Source organism: Salmo salar, unplaced genomic scaffold (assembly GCF_905237065.1).
Source record: "Salmo salar unplaced genomic scaffold, Ssal_v3.1, whole genome shotgun sequence".
Classification (NCBI taxonomy): Eukaryota; Metazoa; Chordata; class Actinopteri; order Salmoniformes; family Salmonidae; genus Salmo; species Salmo salar.
Window position 1 is genome coordinate 115,001 of NW_025548635.1, and position 19,846 is coordinate 134,846.

The window sequence follows — 19,846 nt, forward strand, 5'->3', positions numbered from 1 at the left end:
GTTTTCATGACGGCTAGCATTGCTAGCATTAGCCTGATCCGTTTTCATGACGGCTAGCACTGCTAGCGTTAGCCTGATCCGTTTTCATGACGGCTAGCATTGCTAGCGTTAGCCTGATCCGTTTTCATGATGGCTCGCACTGCTAGCGTTAGCCTGATCCGTTTTCATGATGGCTAGCAACTATCTGCAACTTAACAGGAATCTGGGAGACTTGCGGTCCGAGCCGTGAAGGCTGAACGCGTCGTGGAATCCCTAGCAAAACAAACTGTAGCTATAATTTTCTTTTAAACGATTTAATTAAAACGATTTAATAAAAACAACAAGAGTGAAGACAGTACACTGTCCTGTTGCACACTTTGATGACATCTGGGCTTCATAAGGCTCTGGTCCAAAATAGTGCGCTATATAGGTAATAGGGAGCCTTTTGGGACGTATCCCAGTCCAGTAGAGCAGTGAGTCGCTAGGAGCTGAGGAATGGAGAGTGAGAGTCGTTGTAAACCTCTAATCTGTAATTAAATTGTAGAAAAAAAAATCTCAGGATTATATCAACGGTGTAGCTGTTGGCCAGCCAGGCTGTAAACTACAGCTTTTACAGTGTTGAGGAACCCATCTGGAGAACCTCCATGCTGTACCACAACCCACTGCTGCAGCTGGAGGACAATACATCACTCTCAGTTGGACATGTACATGGGGATTTATAATTGTGTGATTTATAGGATACAGTGTGTTGTTGTGTTAGACCGGACCTGTTCAACAGTAGCCATGCTTTTCTGTTTTAACAAGGTCTACATACACTATATATACAAAAGTATGTGGACACCCCTTCAAACGAGTGGATTCGGCTAGTTCAGCCACTGCCCGTTTCTGACAGGTGTATAAAATCAAGCACACAGCCATGCAATCTCCATAGACAAACGTCGGCAGTAGAATGGGCCTTACTGAAGAGCTCAGTGACTTTCAGACCCATAACCATTCAGACCCATAACCATTCAGATGGTGATAGTATTTCCTGTATTCCACGGAGGAGACTACTTGACTCGGGGCTGTGTTGCTGAGCTCATATAAAGTAGTATTTCCTGTATTCCACGGAGGAGACTACTTGACTTGGGGCTGTGTTGCTGAGCTCATATAAAGTAGTATTTCCTGTATTCCATGTAGGAGACTACTTGACTTGGGGCTGTGTTGCTGAGCTCATATAAAGTAGTATTTCCTGTATTACACGGAGGAGACTACTTGACTCGGGGCTGTGTTGCTGAGCTCATATAAAGTAGTATTTCCTGTATTCCACGGAGGAGACTACTTGACTTGGGGCTGTGTTGCTGAGCTCATATAAAGTAGTATTTCCTGTATTCCATGGAGGAGACTACTTGACTCGGGGCTGTGTTGCTGAGCTCATATAAAGTAGTATTTCCTGTATTCCACGGAGGAGACTACTTGACTCGGGGCTGTGTTGCTGAGCTCATATAAAGTAGTATTTCCTGTATTCCACGGAGGAGACTACTTGACTCGGGACTGTGTTGCTGAGCTCATATAAAGTAGTATTTCCTGTATTCCACGGAGGAGACTACTTGACTCGGGGCTGTAAAGGTTTGGTTTTCCCAGTCGTTTGGGGCTTCCTCCCTGTGGGCTGAGGCACAGGTGCTGGCTGTGTCAATTGTTTACAGAAGTTTCGAGCTGCACGATGGCTCACAGAGCGGGGTGGAGGGGCGGAGGGGCGGAGGGGCGGAGGGGTGGAGGGGCGGAGGGGCGGAGGGGTGGAAGGATGGAGGGGCGGAGGGGTGGAGGGGCGGGTGGGTGGAGGGGTGGAGTGCTGAGGGGTGGAGTGCTGAGGGGTGGAGTGCTGAGGGGTGGAGGGTTGAGGGGTGGAGTGCTGAGGGGTGGAGGGTTGTAGGGCTCTGGCCGGGCAGTTGGCAGTGGGCAGTGGGTAGTGGGCAGTGGGCAGGGGGTAGTGGGCAGGGGGCAGTGGGCAGGGGCAGGGGGCAGTGGGTAGGGGGGCAGTGGGCAGTGGGTAGTGGGTAGGGGTAGGGGGGCAGTGGGTAGTGGGTAGGGGATAGTGGGTAGGGGGGCAGTGGGTAGTGGGTAGGGGATAGTGGGTAGGGGATAGTGGGTAGGGGGCAGTGGGTAGTGGGTAGGGGGTAGGGGGTAGTGGGCAGGGGTAGTGGGCAGGGGGTAGGGGGCAGTGGGTAGTGGGTAGGGGATAGTGGGTAGGGGGCAGTGGGTAGTGGGTAGGGGATAGTGGGTAGGGGATAGTGGGTAGTGGGTAGGGGTAGGGGATAGTGGGTAGGGGGTAGTGGGCAGGGGGTAGGGGATAGTGGGTAGGGGGCAGTGGGTAGGGGGCCTCGGTTGGCGGTGAAACAGGTAAATTAGATCCAGAGGGGGAATAGCAGGAGGCTCAGAGCTCAGAGCCCTACACCCTCCATCCCTCCACCCCTCAGAGCTCAGAGCCCTACACCCTCCATCCCTCCACCCCTCAGAGCTCAGAGCCCTACACCCTCCATCCCTCCACCCCTCAGAGCTCAGAGCCCTACACCCTCCACCCCTCAGAGCTCAGAGCCCTACACCCTCCATCCCTCCACCCCTCAGAGCTCAGAGCCCTACACCCTCCATCCCTCCACCCCTCAGAGCTCAGAGCCCTACACCCTCCATCCCTCCACCCCTCAGAGCTCAGAGCCCTACACCCTCCATCCCTCCACCCCTCAGAGCTCAGAGCCCTACACCCTCCATCCCTCCACCCCTCAGAGCTCAGAGCCCTACACCCTCCATCCCTCCACCCCTCAGAGCTCAGAGCCCTACACCCTCCATCCCTCCACCCCTCAGAGCTCAGAGCCCTACACCCTCCATCCCTCCACCCCTCAGAGCTCAGAGCCCTACACCCTCCATCCCTCCACCCCTCAGAGCTCAGAGCCCTACACCCTCCACCCCTCAGAGCTCAGAGCCCTACACCCTCCATCCCTCCACCCCTCAGAGCTCAGAGCCCTACACCCTCCATCCCTCCACCCCTCAGAGCTCAGAGCCCTACACCCTCCATCCCTCCACCCCTCAGAGCTCAGAGCCCTACACCCTCCATCCCTCCACCCCTCAGAGCTCAGAGCCCTACACCCTCCATCCCTCCACCCCTCAGAGCTCAGAGCCCTACACCCTCCATCCCTCCACCCCTCAGAGCTCAGAGCCCTACACCCTCCATCCCTCCACCCCTCAGAGCTCAGAGCCCTACACCCTCCATCCCTCCACCCCTCAGAGCTCAGAGCCCTACACCCTCCATCCCTCCACCCCTCAGAGCTCAGAGCCCTACACCCTCCATCCCTCCACCCCTCAGAGCTCAGAGCCCTACACCCTCCATCCCTCCACCCCTCAGAGCTCAGAGCCCTACACCCTCCATCCCTCCACCCCTCAGAGCTCAGAGCCCTACACCCTCCATCCCTCCACCCCTCAGAGCTCAGAGCCCTACACCCTCCATCCCTCCACCCCTCAGAGCTCAGAGCCCTACACCCTCCATCCCTCCACCCCTCAGAGCTCAGAGCCCTACACCCTCCATCCCTCCACCCCTCAGAGCTCAGAGCCCTACACCCTCCATCCCTCCACCCCTCAGAGCTCAGAGCCCTACACCCTCCATCCCTCCACCCCTCAGAGCTCAGAGCCCTACACCTGCAGGTGTTACAGGAACCTTCTGACCCCACACACCACACACCACACACACACACCACACCACACACCACACCACACACCACACACACACCACACACACACCACACACCACACACACACCCACACACCACACCCCACACACCACACACCACACACACACACACACCACATAACTTTGTACATGTGTATTTTGGTAGTGTGAAAATAGCAGAACAATCCTTCTATTCATGAACACTATTTTAACCAAGGAGTCCAGTATTAAAGCCTGGTTCAGGATCAGCCTTACAGAGACATGGTTAACCAAGGAGTCCAGTATTAAAGCCTGGTTCAGGATCAGCCTTACAGAGACATGGTTAACCAAGGAGTCCAGTATTAAAGCCTGGTTCAGGATCAGCCTAACAGAGACATGGTTAACCAAGGAGTCCAGTATTAAAGCCTGGTTCAGGATCAGCCTTACAGAGACATGGTTAACCAAGGAGTCCAGTATTAAAGCCTGGTTCAGGATCAGCCTTACAGAGACATGGTTAACCAAGGAGTCCAGTATTAAAGCCTGGTTCAGGATCAGCCTTACAGAGACATGGTTAACCAAGGAGTCCAGTATTAAAGCCTGGTTCAGGATCAGCCTTACAGAGACATGGTTAACCAAGGAGTCCAGTATTAAAGCCTGGTTCAGGATCAGCCTTACAGAGACATTGTTAACCAAGGAGTCCAGTATTAAAGCCTGGTTCAGGATCAGCCTTACAGAGACATGGTTAACCAAGGAGTCCAGTATTAAAGCCTGGTTCAGGATCAGCCTTACAGAGACATGGTTAACCAAGGAGTCCAGTATTAAAGCCTGGTTCAGGATCAGCCTTACAGAGACATGGTTAACCAAGGAGTCCAGTATTAAAGCCTGGTTCAGGATCAGCCTTACAGAGACATGGTTAACCAAGGAGTCCAGTATTAAAGCCTGGTTCAGGATCAGCCTTACAGAGACATGGTTAACCAAGGAGTCCAGTATTAAAGCCTGGTTCAGGATCAGCCTTACAGAGACATGGTTAACCAAGGAGTCCAGTATTAAAGCCTGGTTCAGGATCAGCCTTACAGAGACATGGTTAACCAAGGAGTCCAGTATTAAAGCCTGGTTCAGGATCAGCCTTACAGAGACATGGTTAACCAAGGAGTCCAGTATTAAAGCCTGGTTCAGGATCAGCCTTACAGAGACATGGTTAACCAAGGAGTCCAGTATTAAAGCCTGGTTCAGGATCAGCCTTACAGAGACATGGTTAACCAAGGAGTCCAGTATTAAAGCCTGGTTCAGGATCAGCCTTACAGAGACATGGTTAACCAAGGAGTCCAGTATTAAAGCCTGGTTCAGGATCAGCCTTACAGAGACATGGTTAACCAAGGAGTCCAGTATTAAAGCCTGGTTCAGGATCAGCCTTACAGAGACATGGTTAACCAAGGAGTCCAGTATTAAAGCCTGGTTCAGGATCAGCCTTACAGAGACATGGTTAACCAAGGAGTCCAGTATTAAAGCCTGGTTCAGGATCAGCCTTACAGAGACATGGTTAACCAAGGAGTCCAGTATTAAAGCCTGGTTCAGGATCAGCCTTACAGAGACATGGTTAACCAAGGAGTCCAGTATTAAAGCCTGGTTCAGGATCAGCCTTACAGAGACATGGTTAACCAAGGAGTCCAGTATTAAAGCCTGGTTCAGGATCAGCCTTACAGAGACATGGTTAACCAAGGAGTCCAGTATTAAAGCCTGGTTCAGGATCAGCCTTACAGAGACATGGTTAACCAAGGAGTCCAGTATTAAAGCCTGGTTCAGGATCAGCCTTACAGAGACATGGTTAACCAAGGAGTCCAGTATTAAAGCCTGGTTCAGGATCAGCCTTACAGAGACATGGTTAACCAAGGAGTCCAGTATTAAAGCCTGGTTCAGGATCAGCCTTACAGAGACATGGTTAACCAAGGAGTCCAGTATTAAAGCCTGGTTCAGGATCAGCCTTACAGAGACATGGTTAACCAAGGAGTCCAGTATTAAAGCCTGGTTCAGGATCAGCCTTACAGAGACATGGTTAACCAAGGAGTCCAGTATTAAAGCCTGGTTCAGGATCAGCCTTACAGAGACATGGTTAACCAAGGAGTCCAGTATTAAAGCCTGGTTCAGGATCAGCCTTACAGAGACATGGTTAACCAAGGAGTCCAGTATTAAAGCCTGGTTCAGGATCAGCCTTACAGAGACATGGTTAACCAAGGAGTCCAGTATTAAAGCCTGGTTCAGGATCAGCCTTACAGAGACATGGTTAACCAAGGAGTCCAGTATTAAAGCCTGGTTCAGGATCAGCCTTACAGAGACATGGTTAACCAAGGAGTCCAGTATTAAAGCCTGGTTCAGGATCAGCCTTACAGAGACATGGTTAACCAAGGAGTCCAGTATTAAAGCCTGGTTCAGGATCAGCCTTACAGAGACATGGTTAACCAAGGAGTCCAGTATTAAAGCCTGGTTCAGGATCAGCCTTACAGAGACATGGTTAACCAAGGAGTCCAGTATTAAAGCCTGGTTCAGGATCAGCCTAACAGAGACATGGTTAACCAAGGAGTCCAGTATTAAAGCCTGGTTCAGGATCAGCCTTACAGAGACATGGTTAACCAAGGAGTCCAGTATTAAAGCCTGGTTCAGGATCAGCCTTACAGAGACATGGTTAACCAAGGAGTCCAGTATTAAAGCCTGGTTCAGGATCAGCCTTACAGAGACATGGTTAACCAAGGAGTCCAGTATTAAAGCCTGGTTCAGGATCAGCCTTACAGAGACATGGTTAACCAAGGAGTCCAGTATTAAAGCCTGGTTCAGGATCAGCCTTACAGAGACATGGTTAACCAAGGAGTCCAGTATTAAAGCCTGGTTCAGGATCAGCCTAACAGAGACATGGTAGAAACAGGAAGACTAACATTGAGCTTGGACAATGAGGAATAAGCATTAAAGGTTTATATGTTGGACTCAGAGTGACTGTGGTTCAGAGTATTTATTACTGTATATTTGTAATATTTTCTGGTCATCTCCCATGTCTGTTGTATTTGACCTGCTTGGTTACTGTGTTGAGTAATGACCTCACCATTCATGTTGCTCCTCCTGTTGTTGACATGGTGAGATGTTAGTCCAGTACTGATACCTCTGGTTCCCCCAGATACACTCACTCCTCACATGGAGAACTGCTCTCTCTCTCTCTCTCTCTCTCTCTCTCTCTGTCTCTCTCTGTGTCTCTGTCTCTCTCTCTCTGTGTCTCTGTCTCTCTCTCTCTGTGTCTCTGTCTCTCTCTCTCTGTGTCTCTGTCTCTCTCTCTCTGTGTCTCTGTCTCTCTCTCTGTGTGTCGGTCTCTCTGTGTCTCTCTCTCTGTGTCTCTGTCTCTCTCTCTGTGTCTCTGTCTCTCTCTCTGTGTCTCTCTCTCTGTGTCTCTGTCTCTCTCTCTCTGTGTCTCTGTCTCTCTCTCTCTCTCTCTCTGTGTCTCTGCTCTCTCTCTCTGTGTGTCGGTCTCTCTCTCTGTGTGTCTGTCTCTCTCTCTGTGTCTCTGTCTCTCTCTCTGTGTCTCTGTCTCTCTCTCTGTGTCTCTCTCTCTGTGTCTCTCTCTCTGTGTCTCTCTCTCTGTGTCTCTCTCTCTCTCTCTCTCTCTCTGTCTCTCTCTGTGTCTCTGTCTCTCTCTCTCTGTGTCTCTGTCTCTCTCTCTCTGTGTCTCTGTCTCTCTCTCTCTGTGTCTCTGTCTCTCTCTCTCTGTGTCTCTGTCTCTCTCTCTCTGTGTCTCTGTCTCTCTCTCTCTGTGTCTCTGTCTCTCTCTCTCTCTCTGTGTCGGTCTCTCTCTCTCTGTGTCGGTCTCTCTCTCTCTGTGTCGGTCTCTCTCTCTCTGTGTCGGTCTCTCTCTCTGTGTCTCTGTCTCTCTCTCTGTGTCTCTGTCTCTCTCTCTGTGTCTCTGTCTCTCTCTCTGTGTCTCTCTCTCTGTGTCTCTCTCTCTGTGTCTCTCTCTCTGTGTCTCTCTCTCTGTGTCTCTCTCTCTCTCTCTCTCTCTCTCTCTCTCTCTCTCTCTCTCTCATGGTAATATGTACGAGGTGGGGAGGTGGACCTGGTGTCTGTGTGTCTCTGATTTGTGGAGCTCGACTGGAGCAACAATGTTTTCTCCTGGATATTTAGCTAATTTAACTGCTCATGTCCTAGGGATTCGCTGTGGCAATAAATAACATGTCAGCCTCTGAGCTGAGAGGTTAGGGTTAGAGAGGAGAGGAGAGGTTAGGGTTAGAGAGGAGAGGAGAGGTTAGGGTTAGAGAGGAGAGGAGAGGTTAGGGTTAGAGAGGAGAGGAGAGGTTAGGGTTAGAGAGGAGAGGAGAGGTTAGGGTTAGAGAGGAGAGGAGAGGTTAGGGTTAGAGAGGAGAGGAGAGGTTAGGGTTAGAGAGGAGAGGAGAGGTTAGGGTTAGAGAGGAGAGGTTAGGGTTAGAGAGGAGAGGTTATGGTTAGAGAGGAGAGGTTAGGGTTAGAGAGGAGAGGTTAGGGGTTAGGGAGGAGAGGGTTAGAGAGGAGAGGTTAGGGTTAGAGAGGAGAGGTTAGGGTTAGAGAGGAGAGGAGAGGTTAGGGTTAGAGAGGAGAGGTTAGGGTTAGAGAGGAGAGGGTTAGAGAGGAGAGGTTAGAGAGGAGAGGTTAGGGTTAGAGAGGAGAGGTTAGGGTTAGAGAGGAGAGGGTTAGAGAGGATAGGGTTAGAGAGGAGAGGGTTAGAGAGGAGAGGGTTAGAGAGGAGAGGGTTAGGGAGGAGAGGGTTAGGGAGGAGAGGGTTAGGGAGGAGAGGAGAGGTTAGGGTTGGAGAAGAGAGGTGAGGTTTAGAGAGGAGAGGTGAGGTTTAGAGAGGAGAGGTGAGGTTTAGAGAGGAGAGGGTTAGAGAGGAGAGGAGAGGTTTAGAGAGGAGAGGGTTAGGGTTAGGGAGGAGAGGGTTAGAGAGGAAAGGGTTAGAGAGGAGAGGGTTAGGGTTAGAGGAGAGGGTTAGAGAGGAGAGGGTTAGGGTTAGAGTGGAGAGGGTTAGGGTTAGAGAGGAGAGGGTTAGGGTTAGAGGGGAGAGGGTTAGGGTTAGAGAGGAGAGGGTTAGGGTTAGAGAGGAGAGGGTTAGGGTTAGAGAGGAGAGGGTTAGGGTTAGAGTGGAGAGGGTTAGGGTTAGAGAGGAGAGGTTAGGGTTAGAGAGGAGAGGAGAGGTTAGGGTTAGAGAGGAGAGGTTAGGGTTAGAGAGGAGAGGGTTAGAGAGGAGAGGGTTAGGGTTAGAGAGGAGAGGGTTAGGGTTAGAGAGGAGAGGGTTAGGGTTAGAGAGGAGAGGGTTAGGGTTAGAGAGGAGAGGTTAGGGTTAGAGAGGAGAGGTTAGGGTTAGAGAGGAGAGGGTTAGGGTTAGAGAGGAGAGGGTTAGGGTTAGAGAGGAGAGGGTTAGAGAGGAGAGGTTAGGGTTAGAGAGCAGAGGAGAGGTTAGGGTTAGAGAGGAGAGGTTAGGGTTAGAGAGGAGAGGTTAGGTTAGAGAGGAGAGGAGAGGTTAGGGTTAGAGAGGAGAGGAGAGGGTTAGAGAGGAGAGGGTTAGAGAGGAGAGGGTTAGGGTTAGAGAGGAGAGGGTTAGAGAGGAGAGGGTTAGAGAGGAGAGGTTAGGGTTAGAGAGGAGAGGAGAGGGTTAGAGAGGAGAGGAGAGGGTTAGAGAGGAGAGGGTTAGGGTTAGAGAGGAGAGGGTTAGAGAGGAGAGGGTTAGAGAGGAGAGGGTTAGAGAGGAGAGGAGAGGGGTTAGGGTTAGGGAGGAGAGGGGTTAGGGTTAGAGAGGAGAGGGTTAGAGAGGAGAGGGTTAGAGAGGAGAGGGGTTAGGGTTAGGGAGGAGAGGGGTTAGGGTTAGAGAGGAGAGGGTTAGAGAGGAGATGGTTAGAGAGGAGAGGAGAGGGTTAGGGTTAGGGAGGAGAGGGGTTATGGTTAGAGAGGAGAGGGTTAGGGTTGGAGAGGTTAGGGTTAGAGAGGAGAGGTTAGGTTAGAGAGGAGAGGTTAGGGTTAGAGAGGAGAGGGTTAGAGAGGAGAGGGTTAGGGTTAGAGAGGAGAGGGTTAGGGTTAGGGAGGAGAGGGTTAGGGAGGAGAGGGGTTAGAGAGGAGAGGAGAGGGTTAGGGTTAGAGAGGAGAGGGTTAGAGTGGAGAGGGTTAGAGAGGAGAGGAGAGGGTTAGAGAGGAGAGGGTTAGGGTTAGGGAGGAGAGGGTTAGAGAGGAGAGGGTTAGAGAGGAGAGGAGAGGGTTAGAGAGGAGAGGAGAGGGGTTAGAGAGGAGAGGAGAGGGGTTAGAGAGGAGAGGAGAGGGTTAGAGAGGAGAGGGGTTAGAGAGGAGAGGAGAGGGGTTAGAGAGGAGAGGGGTTAGAGAGGAGAGGAGAGGGGTTAGAGAGGAGAGGGGTTAGAGAGGAGAGGAGAGGGTTAGGGTTAGAGAGGAGAGGGTTAGAGAGGAGAGGAGAGGGTTAGAGAGGAGAGGAGAGGGTTAGAGAGGAGAGGGTTAGGGTTAGAGAGGAGAGGGTTAGAGAGGAGAGGAGAGGGTTAGAGAGGAGAGGAGAGGGGTTAGAGAGGAGAGGAGAGGGTTAGAGAGGAGAGGAGAGGGGTTAGAGAGGAGAGGAGAGGGGTTAGAGAGGAGAGGGGTTAGAGAGGAGAGGGGTTAGAGAGGAGAGGAGAGGGTTAGGGTTAGAGAGGAGAGGGTTAGAGAGGAGAGGGTTAGAGAGGAGAGGAGAGGGTTAGAGAGGAGAGGAGAGGGTTAGAGAGGAGAGGGTTAGAGAGGAGAGGAGAGGGTTAGAGAGGAGAGGAGAGGAGAGGGGTTAGAGAGGAGAGGAGAGGAGAGGAGAGGGGTTAGAGAGGAGAGGGGAGGAGAGGGGCTCTCAGCCACTTTAAGGAAGCTCTGAATTACTTGTCTCTGTTTCACTGGGTATTAACACTAAATTAATGTGTGTGTGTGTGTGTGTGTGTGTGTGTGTGTGTGTGTGTGTGTGTGTGTGTCCGTCCTCCAGGCTACGTCCAGAGTCTGATCCGTCGGGTGATCAACAACGTCAACATCGTGGTGAATAACCTGATCCTGAAGTACGTGGAGGATGACATCGTCCTGTCTGTCAACATCACCTGTGCTGAGAGTTACACCGTCCACGAGTTCTGGGACCGAGCCTTCATGGACATCACAGGTCAGCTGTCTGCACACACACCTGTTAACCTGGACACACACCTGTTAACCTGGACGCACACCTGTTAACCTGGACACACACACCACACACACACCTGTTAACCTGGACGCACACCTGTTAACCTGGACACACACCTGTTAACCTGGACACACACACCTGTTAACCTGGACGCACACCTGTTAACCTGGACACACACCTGTTAACCTGGACACACACACCTGTTAACCTGGACGCACACCTGTTAACCTGGACACACACACCTGTTAACCTGGACACACACACCTGTTAACCTGGACGCACACCTGTTAACCTGGACGCACACACCTGTTAACCTGGACGCACACACCTGTTAACCTGGACACACACACCTGTTAACCTGGACACACACACCTGTTAACCTGGACGCACACCTGTTAACCTGGACACACACCTGTTAACCTGGACACACACCTGTTAACCTGGACACACACCTGTTAACCTGGACACACACCTGTTACCTGTTAATCTGCACACACACCTGTTAACCTGGACGCACACCTGTTAACCTGGACACACACCTGTTAACCTGGACACACACGTGTTAACCTGGACGCACACCTGTTAACCTGGACGCACACCTGTTAACCTGGACACACACCTGTTAACCTGGCCGCACACCTGTTAACCTGGACGCACACCTGTTAACCTGGACACACACCTGTTAACCTGGACACACACCTGTTACCTGTTAATCTGCACACACACCTGTTAACCTGGACACACACCTGTTAACCTGGACACACACCTGTTACCTGTTAATCTGCACACACACCTGTTAACCTGGACACACACCTGTTAACCTGGACACACACCTGTTAACCTGGACACACACCTGTTAACCTGGACACACACACCTGTTAACCTGGACACACACACCTGTTAACCTGGACACACACACCTGTTAACCTGGACGCACACCTGTTAACCTGGACGCACACCTGTTAACCTGGACGCACACCTGTTAACCTGGGCGCACACCTGTTAACCTGGACTGGTAGTAGACACACACCTGTTAACCTGGACACACACATGTTAACCTGGACGCACACCTGTTAACCTGGACACACACCTGTTAACCTGGACACACACCTGTTAACCTGGACACACACCTGTTACCTGTTAATCTGGACACACACCTGTTAATCTGGACACACACCTGTTAACCTGGACACACACCTGTTAACCTGGACACACACCTGTTAACCTGGACACACACCTGTTAACCTGGACTGGTAGTGTGGGGACACACCTGTTAACCTGGACTGGTAGTGTGGGGACACACCTGTTAACCTGGACTGGTAGTGTGGGGACACACCTGTTAACCTGGACTGGTAGTGTGGGGACACACCTGTTAACCTGGACTGGTAGTGTGGGGACACACCTGTTAACCTGGACTGGTAGTGTGGGGACACACCTGTTAACCTGGACTGGTAGTGTGGGGACACACCTGTTAACCTGGACTGGTAGTGTGGGGACACACCTGTTAACCTGGACTGGTAGTGTGGGGACACACCTGTTAACCTGGACTGGTAGTGTGGGGACACACCTGTTAACCTGGACTGGTAGTGTGGGGACACACCTGTTAACCTGGACTGGTAGTGGGGGGGCACCTGTTAACCTGGACTGGTAGTGGGGGGGCACCTGTTAACCTGGACTGGTAGTGGGGGGCACCTGTTAACCTGGACTGGTAGTGTGGGGACACACCTGTTAACCTGGACTGGTAGTGTGGGGACACACCTGTTAACCTGGACTGGTAGTGGGGGACACACCTGTTAACCTGGACTGGTAGTGGGGAGACACACCTGTTAACCTGGACTGGTAGTGGGGGAGACACACCTGTTAACCTGGACTGGTAGTGGGGGAGACACACCTGTTAACCTGGACTGGTAGTGGGGGAGACACACCTGTTAACCTGGACTGGTAGTGGGGGAGACACACCTGTTAACCTGGACTGGTAGTGGGGGAGACACACCTGTTAACCTGGACTGGTAGTGGGGGAGACACACCTGTTAACCTGGACTGGTAGTGGGGGAGACACACCTGTTAACCTGGACTGGTAGTGGGGGAGACACACCTGTTAACCTGGACTGGTAGTGGGGGAGACACACCTGTTAACCTGGACTGGTAGTGGGGGAGACACACCTGTTAACCTGGACTGGTAGTGGGGGAGACACACCTGTTAACCTGGACTGGTAGTGGGGGAGACACACCTGTTAACCTGGACTGGTAGTGGGGGAGACACACCTGTTAACCTGGACTGGTAGTGGGGGAGACACACCTGTTAACCTGGACTGGTAGTGGGGGAGACACACCTGTTAACCTGGACTGGTAGTGGGGGAGACACACCTGTTAACCTGGACTGGTAGTGGGGGAGACACACCTGTTAACCTGGACTGGTAGTGGGGGAGACACACCTGTTAACCTGGACTGGTAGTGGGGGAGACACACCTGTTAACCTGGACTGGTAGTGGGGGAGACACACCTGTTAACCTGGACTGGTAGTGGGGGAGACACACCTGTTAACCTGGACTGGTAGTGGGGGAGACACACCTGTTAACCTGGACTGGTAGTGGGGGAGACACACCTGTTAACCTGGACTGGTAGTGGGGGAGACACACCTGTTAACCTGGACTGGTAGTGGGGGAGACACACCTGTTAACCTGGACTGGTAGTGGGGGAGACACACCTGTTAACCTGGACTGGTAGTGGGGGGAGACACACCTGTTAACCTGGACTGGTAGTGGGGGAGACACACCTGTTAACCTGGACTGGTAGTGGGGGGAGACACACCTGTTAACCTGGACTGGTAGTGGGGGGAGACACACCTGTTAACCTGGACTGGTAGTGGGGGAGACACACCTGTTAACCTGGACTGGTAGTGGGGAGACACACCTGTTAACCTGGACTGGTAGTGGGGGAGACACACCTGTTAACCTGGACTGGTAGTGGGGGAGACACACCTGTTAACCTGGACTGGTAGTGGGGGAGACACACCTGTTAACCTGGACTGGTAGTGGGGGAGACACACCTGTTAACCTGGACTGGTAGTGGGGGAGACACACCTGTTAACCTGGACTGGTAGTGGGGGAGACACACCTGTTAACCTGGACTGGTAGTGTGGGGACACACCTGTTAACCTGGACTGGTAGTGTCGGGACACACCTGTTAACCTGGACTGGTAGTGGGGGGAGACACACCTGTTAACCTGGACTGGTAGTGGGGGAGACACACCTGTTAACCTGGACTGGTAGTGGGGGAGACACACCTGTTAACCTGGACTGGTAGTGGGGGAGACACACCTGTTAACCTGGACTGGTAGTGGGGGAGACACACCTGTTAACCTGGACTGGTAGTGTGGGGACACACCTGTTAACCTGGACTGGTAGTGTCGGGACACACCTGTTAACCTGGACTGGTAGTGGGGGAGACACACCTGTTAACCTGGACTGGTAGTGGGGGGAGACACACCTGTTAACCTGGACTGGTAGTGTGGGGACACACCTGTTAACCTGGACTGGTAGTGTGGGGACACACCTGTTAACCTGGACTGGTAGTGTGGGGACACACCTGTTAACCTGGACTGGTAGTGTGGGGACACACCTGTTAACCTGGACTGGTAGTGTGGGGACACACCTGTTAACCTGGACTGGTAGTGTGGGGACACACCTGTTAACCTGGACTGGTAGTGTGGGGACACACCTGTTAACCTGGACTGGTAGTGTGGGGACACACCTGTTAACCTGGACTGGTAGTGTGGGGACACACCTGTTAACCTGGACTGGTAGTGTGGGGACACACCTGTTAACCTGGACTGGTAGTGTGGGGACACACCTGTTAACCTGGACTGGTAGTGTGGGGACACACCTGTTAACCTGGACTGGTAGTGTGGGGACACACCTGTTAACCTGGACTGGTAGTGTGGGGACACACCTGTTAACCTGGACTGGTAGTGTGGGGACACACCTGTTAACCTGGACTGGTAGTGTGGGGACACACCTGTTAACCTGGACTGGTAGTGTGGGGACACACCTGTTAACCTGGACTGGTAGTGTGGGGACACACCTGTTAACCTGGACTGGTAGTGGGGGACACACCTGTTAACCTGGACTGGTAGTGGGGGACACACCTGTTAACCTGGACTGGTAGTGGGGGGACACACCTGTTAACCTGGACTGGTAGTGGGGGGGACACACCTGTTAACCTGGACTGGTAGTGGGGGAGACACACCTGTTAACCTGGACTGGTAGTGGGGGAGACACACCTGTTAACCTGGACTGGTAGTGGGGGAGACACACCTGTTAACCTGGACTGGTAGTGGGGGAGACACACCTGTTAACCTGGACTGGTAGTGGGGGAGACACACCTGTTAACCTGGACTGGTAGTGGGGGGAGACACACCTGTTAACCTGGACTGGTAGTGGGGGAGACACACCTGTTAACCTGGACTGGTAGTGGGGGAGACACACCTGTTAACCTGGACTGGTAGTGGGGGAGACACACCTGTTAACCTGGACTGGTAGTGGGGGAGACACACCTGTTAACCTGGACTGGTAGTGGGGGAGACACACCTGTTAACCTGGACTGGTAGTGGGGGAGACACACCTGTTAACCTGGACTGGTAGTGGGGGAGACACACCTGTTAACCTGGACTGGTAGTGGGGGAGACACACCTGTTAACCTGGACTGGTAGTGGGGGAGACACACCTGTTAACCTGGACTGGTAGTGGGGGAGACACACCTGTTAACCTGGACTGGTAGTGGGGGAGACACACCTGTTAACCTGGACTGGTAGTGGGGGAGACACACCTGTTAACCTGGACTGGTAGTGGGGGAGACACACCTGTTAACCTGGACTGGTAGTGGGGGAGACACACCTGTTAACCTGGACTGGTAGTGGGGGAGACACACCTGTTAACCTGGACTGGTAGTGGGGGAGACACACCTGTTAACCTGGACTGGTAGTGGGGGAGACACACCTGTTAACCTGGACTGGTAGTGGGGGAGACACACCTGTTAACCTGGACTGGTAGTGGGGGAGACACACCTGTTAACCTGGACTGGTAGTGGGGGAGACACACCTGTTAACCTGGACTGGTAGTGGGGGAGACACACCTGTTAACCTGGACTGGTAGTGGGGGAGACACACCTGTTAACCTGGACTGGTAGTGGGGGAGACACACCTGTTAACCTGGACTGGTAGTGGGGGAGACACACCTGTTAACCTGGACTGGTAGTGGGGGAGACACACCTGTTAACCTGGACTGGTAGTGGGGGAGACACACCTGTTAACCTGGACTGGTAGTGGGGGGGACACACCTGTTAACCTGGACTGGTAGTGGGGGGGACACCTGTTAACCTGGACTGGTAGTGGGGGGGACACCTGTTAACCTGGACTGGTAGTGGGGGGGACACCTGTTAACCTGGACTGGTAGTGGGGGGGACACCTGTTAACCTGGACTGTAGTAGTGGACTATGTAGGGGACAGATCTTTTAACCAGGGCTGTAGTAGTGGACTATGTAGGGGACAGATCTTTTAAGCAGGGCTGTAGTAGTGGACTATGTAGGGGACAGATCTTTTAACCAGGGCTGTAGTAGTGGACAGGAAACCCTCGTTGTGAGGTGAACTGTGGGTACCTAAACCGGTGTTGTCCTAAACGTCTGAGTCGGGACCCGCCGTTGGGTGGTGGCAGAGAAGCAGGTGGTTCTGGGCCTTTTGGTATTTGAAGTGGTTTTCTCAGCCAGACTAAGTGGCCTGTTAACTGTAATTAAAGAAACATCGTTGTCCATTAAGCCATTAACACCCCCCCTCCTTTAGTGAGAACACTTAGTCCACTTCTAAATGCCCTGGTACTGAAGAGACAAGTGTCTCTGCTGAATGTCTTCTCTCTCTCTCTCTCTGGCTGTTTGAAGTGGGCTCAGAGATAATGGCAATTTACTGCCAGGGCCTGGACATCTCGCCCTCTCCCTCTGTCTCTCCCTTTCTGTCTCTCTCTCTCCCTCTCTCTCTCCCTCTCTGTCTCTCTGTCTCTCTGTCTCTCTGTCTCTCTGTCTCTCTCTCTCTCTCTCTCTCTCTCTCTCTCTCTCTCTCTGTCTCTCTGTCTCTCTGTCTCTCTCTCTCTCTCTCTCTCTCTCTCTCTCTCTGTCTCTCTCTCTGTCTCTCTGTCTCTCTGTCTCTCTGTCTCTGTGTGTGTGTCTCTGTGTCTCTGTGTCTCTGTCTCTCTCTCTCTCTCTCTCTGTCTCTCTGTCTCTCTGTCTCTGTGTGTGTGTCTCTGTCTCTCTGTCTCTGTCTCTGTGTGTGTGTGTGCAGTATATTTTCACTCCGGACTTCAACATTGCTCGTCCTAATATTTCAGCTTTTTTTTAATTCCACTATTTTACTTTTAGATGTGTGTGTATTGCTGTGTATTGTTAGATATTACTGCACTGTTGAAGCTGGGAACACAAGCACTTCTCTACACCCTCAATAACATCTGATAAACATGTGTATTGGTCTCCAGAGTGGCGCAGCGGTTCTAAGGCACTGCATCTCAGTGCTAGAGGCGTCACTACAGACACCCTGGTTCGAATCCAGTCTGTATCACAACCCGGCCGTGATTGGGAGTCCCACCGGGCGGGCCAGCGTCGTCCGGGTTTTCCTGGAGTCGGCCGTCATTATAAATAAGAATTTGTTCTTAACTGACTTGCCTGGTTAAATAAAAGTGATTTATATTTTGACTAAATGTCTTCCCGTCCTCTGTCCTGTCCCCCGTCCCGTCCTCCCGTCCCGTCCCCCGTCTTGTCCCGTCCCCCATCCTCTGTCCCGTCCCCCGTCCTGTCCCGTCCCCTGTCCCGTCCCGTCTCCCCTGTCCTGTCCCTCCTGTCCCCCTTGTCCCGTCCCCCTGTCCCGTCCCCCCGTCTCGTCCTGTCCCGTCCCCTCCGTCCCCCCGTCCCGTCCGTCTCCCCTGTCCTGTCCCTCCTGTCCCCCTTGTCCCGTCCCCCTGTCCCGTCCCCCATCCTCTGTCCCGTCCCCCGTCCCCTCCCGTCCCCCTGTCCCGTCCGTCTCCCCTGTCCTGTCCCTCCTGTCCCCCTTGTCCCGTCCCCCTGTCCCGTCCCCCCCGTCTCGTCCTGTCCCGTCCCCTCCGTCCCCCCGTCTCGTCCCGTCCCCCGTCTCGTCCTGTTCCCTCCCCTCCTTTCCCTCCCATCCCCTCCCGTCCTCCTGTCCCCCCCGTCTCGTCCTGTCCCGTCCCCTCCCATTCCCCGTCTCGTCCCGTCCCCTCCCGTCCTCCCGTCCCCTCCCGTCCCCGTCTCGTCCTGTTCCCTCCCCTCCTTTCCCCTCCCATCCCCTCCCGTCCTCCTGTCCCCCCCGTCTCGTCCTGTCCCGTCCCCTCCCGTCCCCCGTCTCGTCCCGTCCCCTCCCGTCCTCCTGTCCCCCCCGTCTCGTCCTGTCCCGTCCCCTCCCATCCCCTCCCGTCCTCCTGTCCCCCCCGTCTCGTCCTGTCCCGTCCCCTCCCGTCCCCCCGTCTCGTCCCGTCCCTCCGTCCCGTCCCCTCCCGTCCCCCCGTCCCCTCTCGTCCCGTCCCCTCCCGTCCCGTCCCGTCCCCTCCGTCCCCCGTCCCGTCCCCTCCCGTCCCCTCCCCAGCTCCTGATCTGGTGCTGCGTAAAGTGATCAACTTCAGCGACTGTACGGTGTGTCTGGATAAGAGGAACGCCAGTGGAAAGATCCAGTTTTACCAGGATCCTCTCCTTTACAAGTGTTCCTTCAGGACGCGACTACACTTCACCTACCAGAACATCAACTCTAAGATCCCTGCTGTCATCAAGGTGAGACGCACAGACCTACAGCCCACTCTAGCCACAGGCCTGCTGCTAGCTGACATCCTCTCTCTGTCTCTGTCTGTCTCTGTCTGTCTCTGACTGTCTCTGTCTGTCTCTGTCTGTCTCTGTCTGTCTCTGTCTGTCTCTGTCTGTCTCTGACTGTCTCTGTCTGTCTCTGTCTGTCTCTGTCTGTCTGTCTCTGTCTGTCTCTGTCTGTCTCTGTCTGTCTCTGTCTGTGTCTCTATGTCTCTGTCTGTCTCTGTCTGTGTCTCTATGTCCTGTATGTCCTGTCTGTCTGTCTGTCTGTCTGTCTGTCTGTCTGTCTGTCTGTCTGTCTGTCTGTCTGTCTGTCTGTCTGTCTGTCTGTCTGTCTCTGTCTGTCTCTGTCTGTCTCTGACTGTCTCTGTCTGTCCTGTCTGTCTCTGACTGTCCTGTCTCTCTGTCCTGTCTGTCCTGTCTCTCTGTCTGTCCTGTCTGTCCTGTCTGTCTGTCTGTCTGTCCTGTCTGTCCTGTCTGTCTGTCCTGTCTGTCTGTCTGTCTGTCTGTCCTGTCTGTCTGTCTGTCCTGTCTGTCTGTCTGTCCTGTCTGTCTGTCCTGTCTGTCCTGTCTGTCTGTCCTGTCTGTCCTGTCTGTCTGTCCTGTCTGTCTGTCCTGTCTGTCCTGTCTGTCTGTCCTGTCTGTCTGTCTCTGTCTGTCTCTGTCTGTCTCTGACTGTCTCTGACTGTCTCTGTCTGTCTCTGTCTGTCTCTGTCTGTCTCTGACTGTCTCTGACTGTCTCTGTCTGTCTCTGTCTGTCTCTGTCTGTCCTGTCTGTCCTGTCTGTCTCTGACTGTCTCTGACTGTCTCTGTCTGTCTCTGTCTGTCCTGTCTGTCTGTCTCTGTCTGTCTCTGTCTGTCTGTCCTGTCCTGTCTGTCCTGTCTGTCTCTGTCTGTGTCTCTCTGTCTGTCCTGTCTGTCCTGTCTCTCTGTCTCTGTCTGTCTGTCTGTCTGTCCTGTCCTGTCTGTCCTGTCTGTCTCTGTCTGTGTCTCTCTCTCTGTCTCTGTCTGTCCTGTCTGTCTCTGACTGTCTCTGTCTGTCTCTGTCTGTCCTGTCTGTCTGTCCTGTCTGTCTGTCCTGTCTGTCTGTCTGTCTGTCTGTCTGTCTGTCTGTCTGTCTGTCTGTCTGTCTGTCTGTCTGTCTGTCT

The 19,846-nt window shown here is 53.1% G+C and overlaps 1 protein-coding gene across 1 annotated transcript in view; it reads left to right on the forward strand.

Annotated features, from left to right (window-relative positions):
- LOC106591508 (vacuolar protein sorting-associated protein 13B) overlaps positions 1-19,846 on the forward strand; it is a 250,288-nt gene that overhangs the window by 72,256 nt on the left and 158,186 nt on the right. The window contains exons 6-7 of the mRNA XM_045712606.1: positions 10,662-10,829; positions 18,487-18,668. Of these exons, the coding sequence (XP_045568562.1) occupies positions 10,662-10,829; positions 18,487-18,668 (350 nt within the window). The remainder of the gene's footprint in view (positions 1-10,661; positions 10,830-18,486; positions 18,669-19,846) is intronic.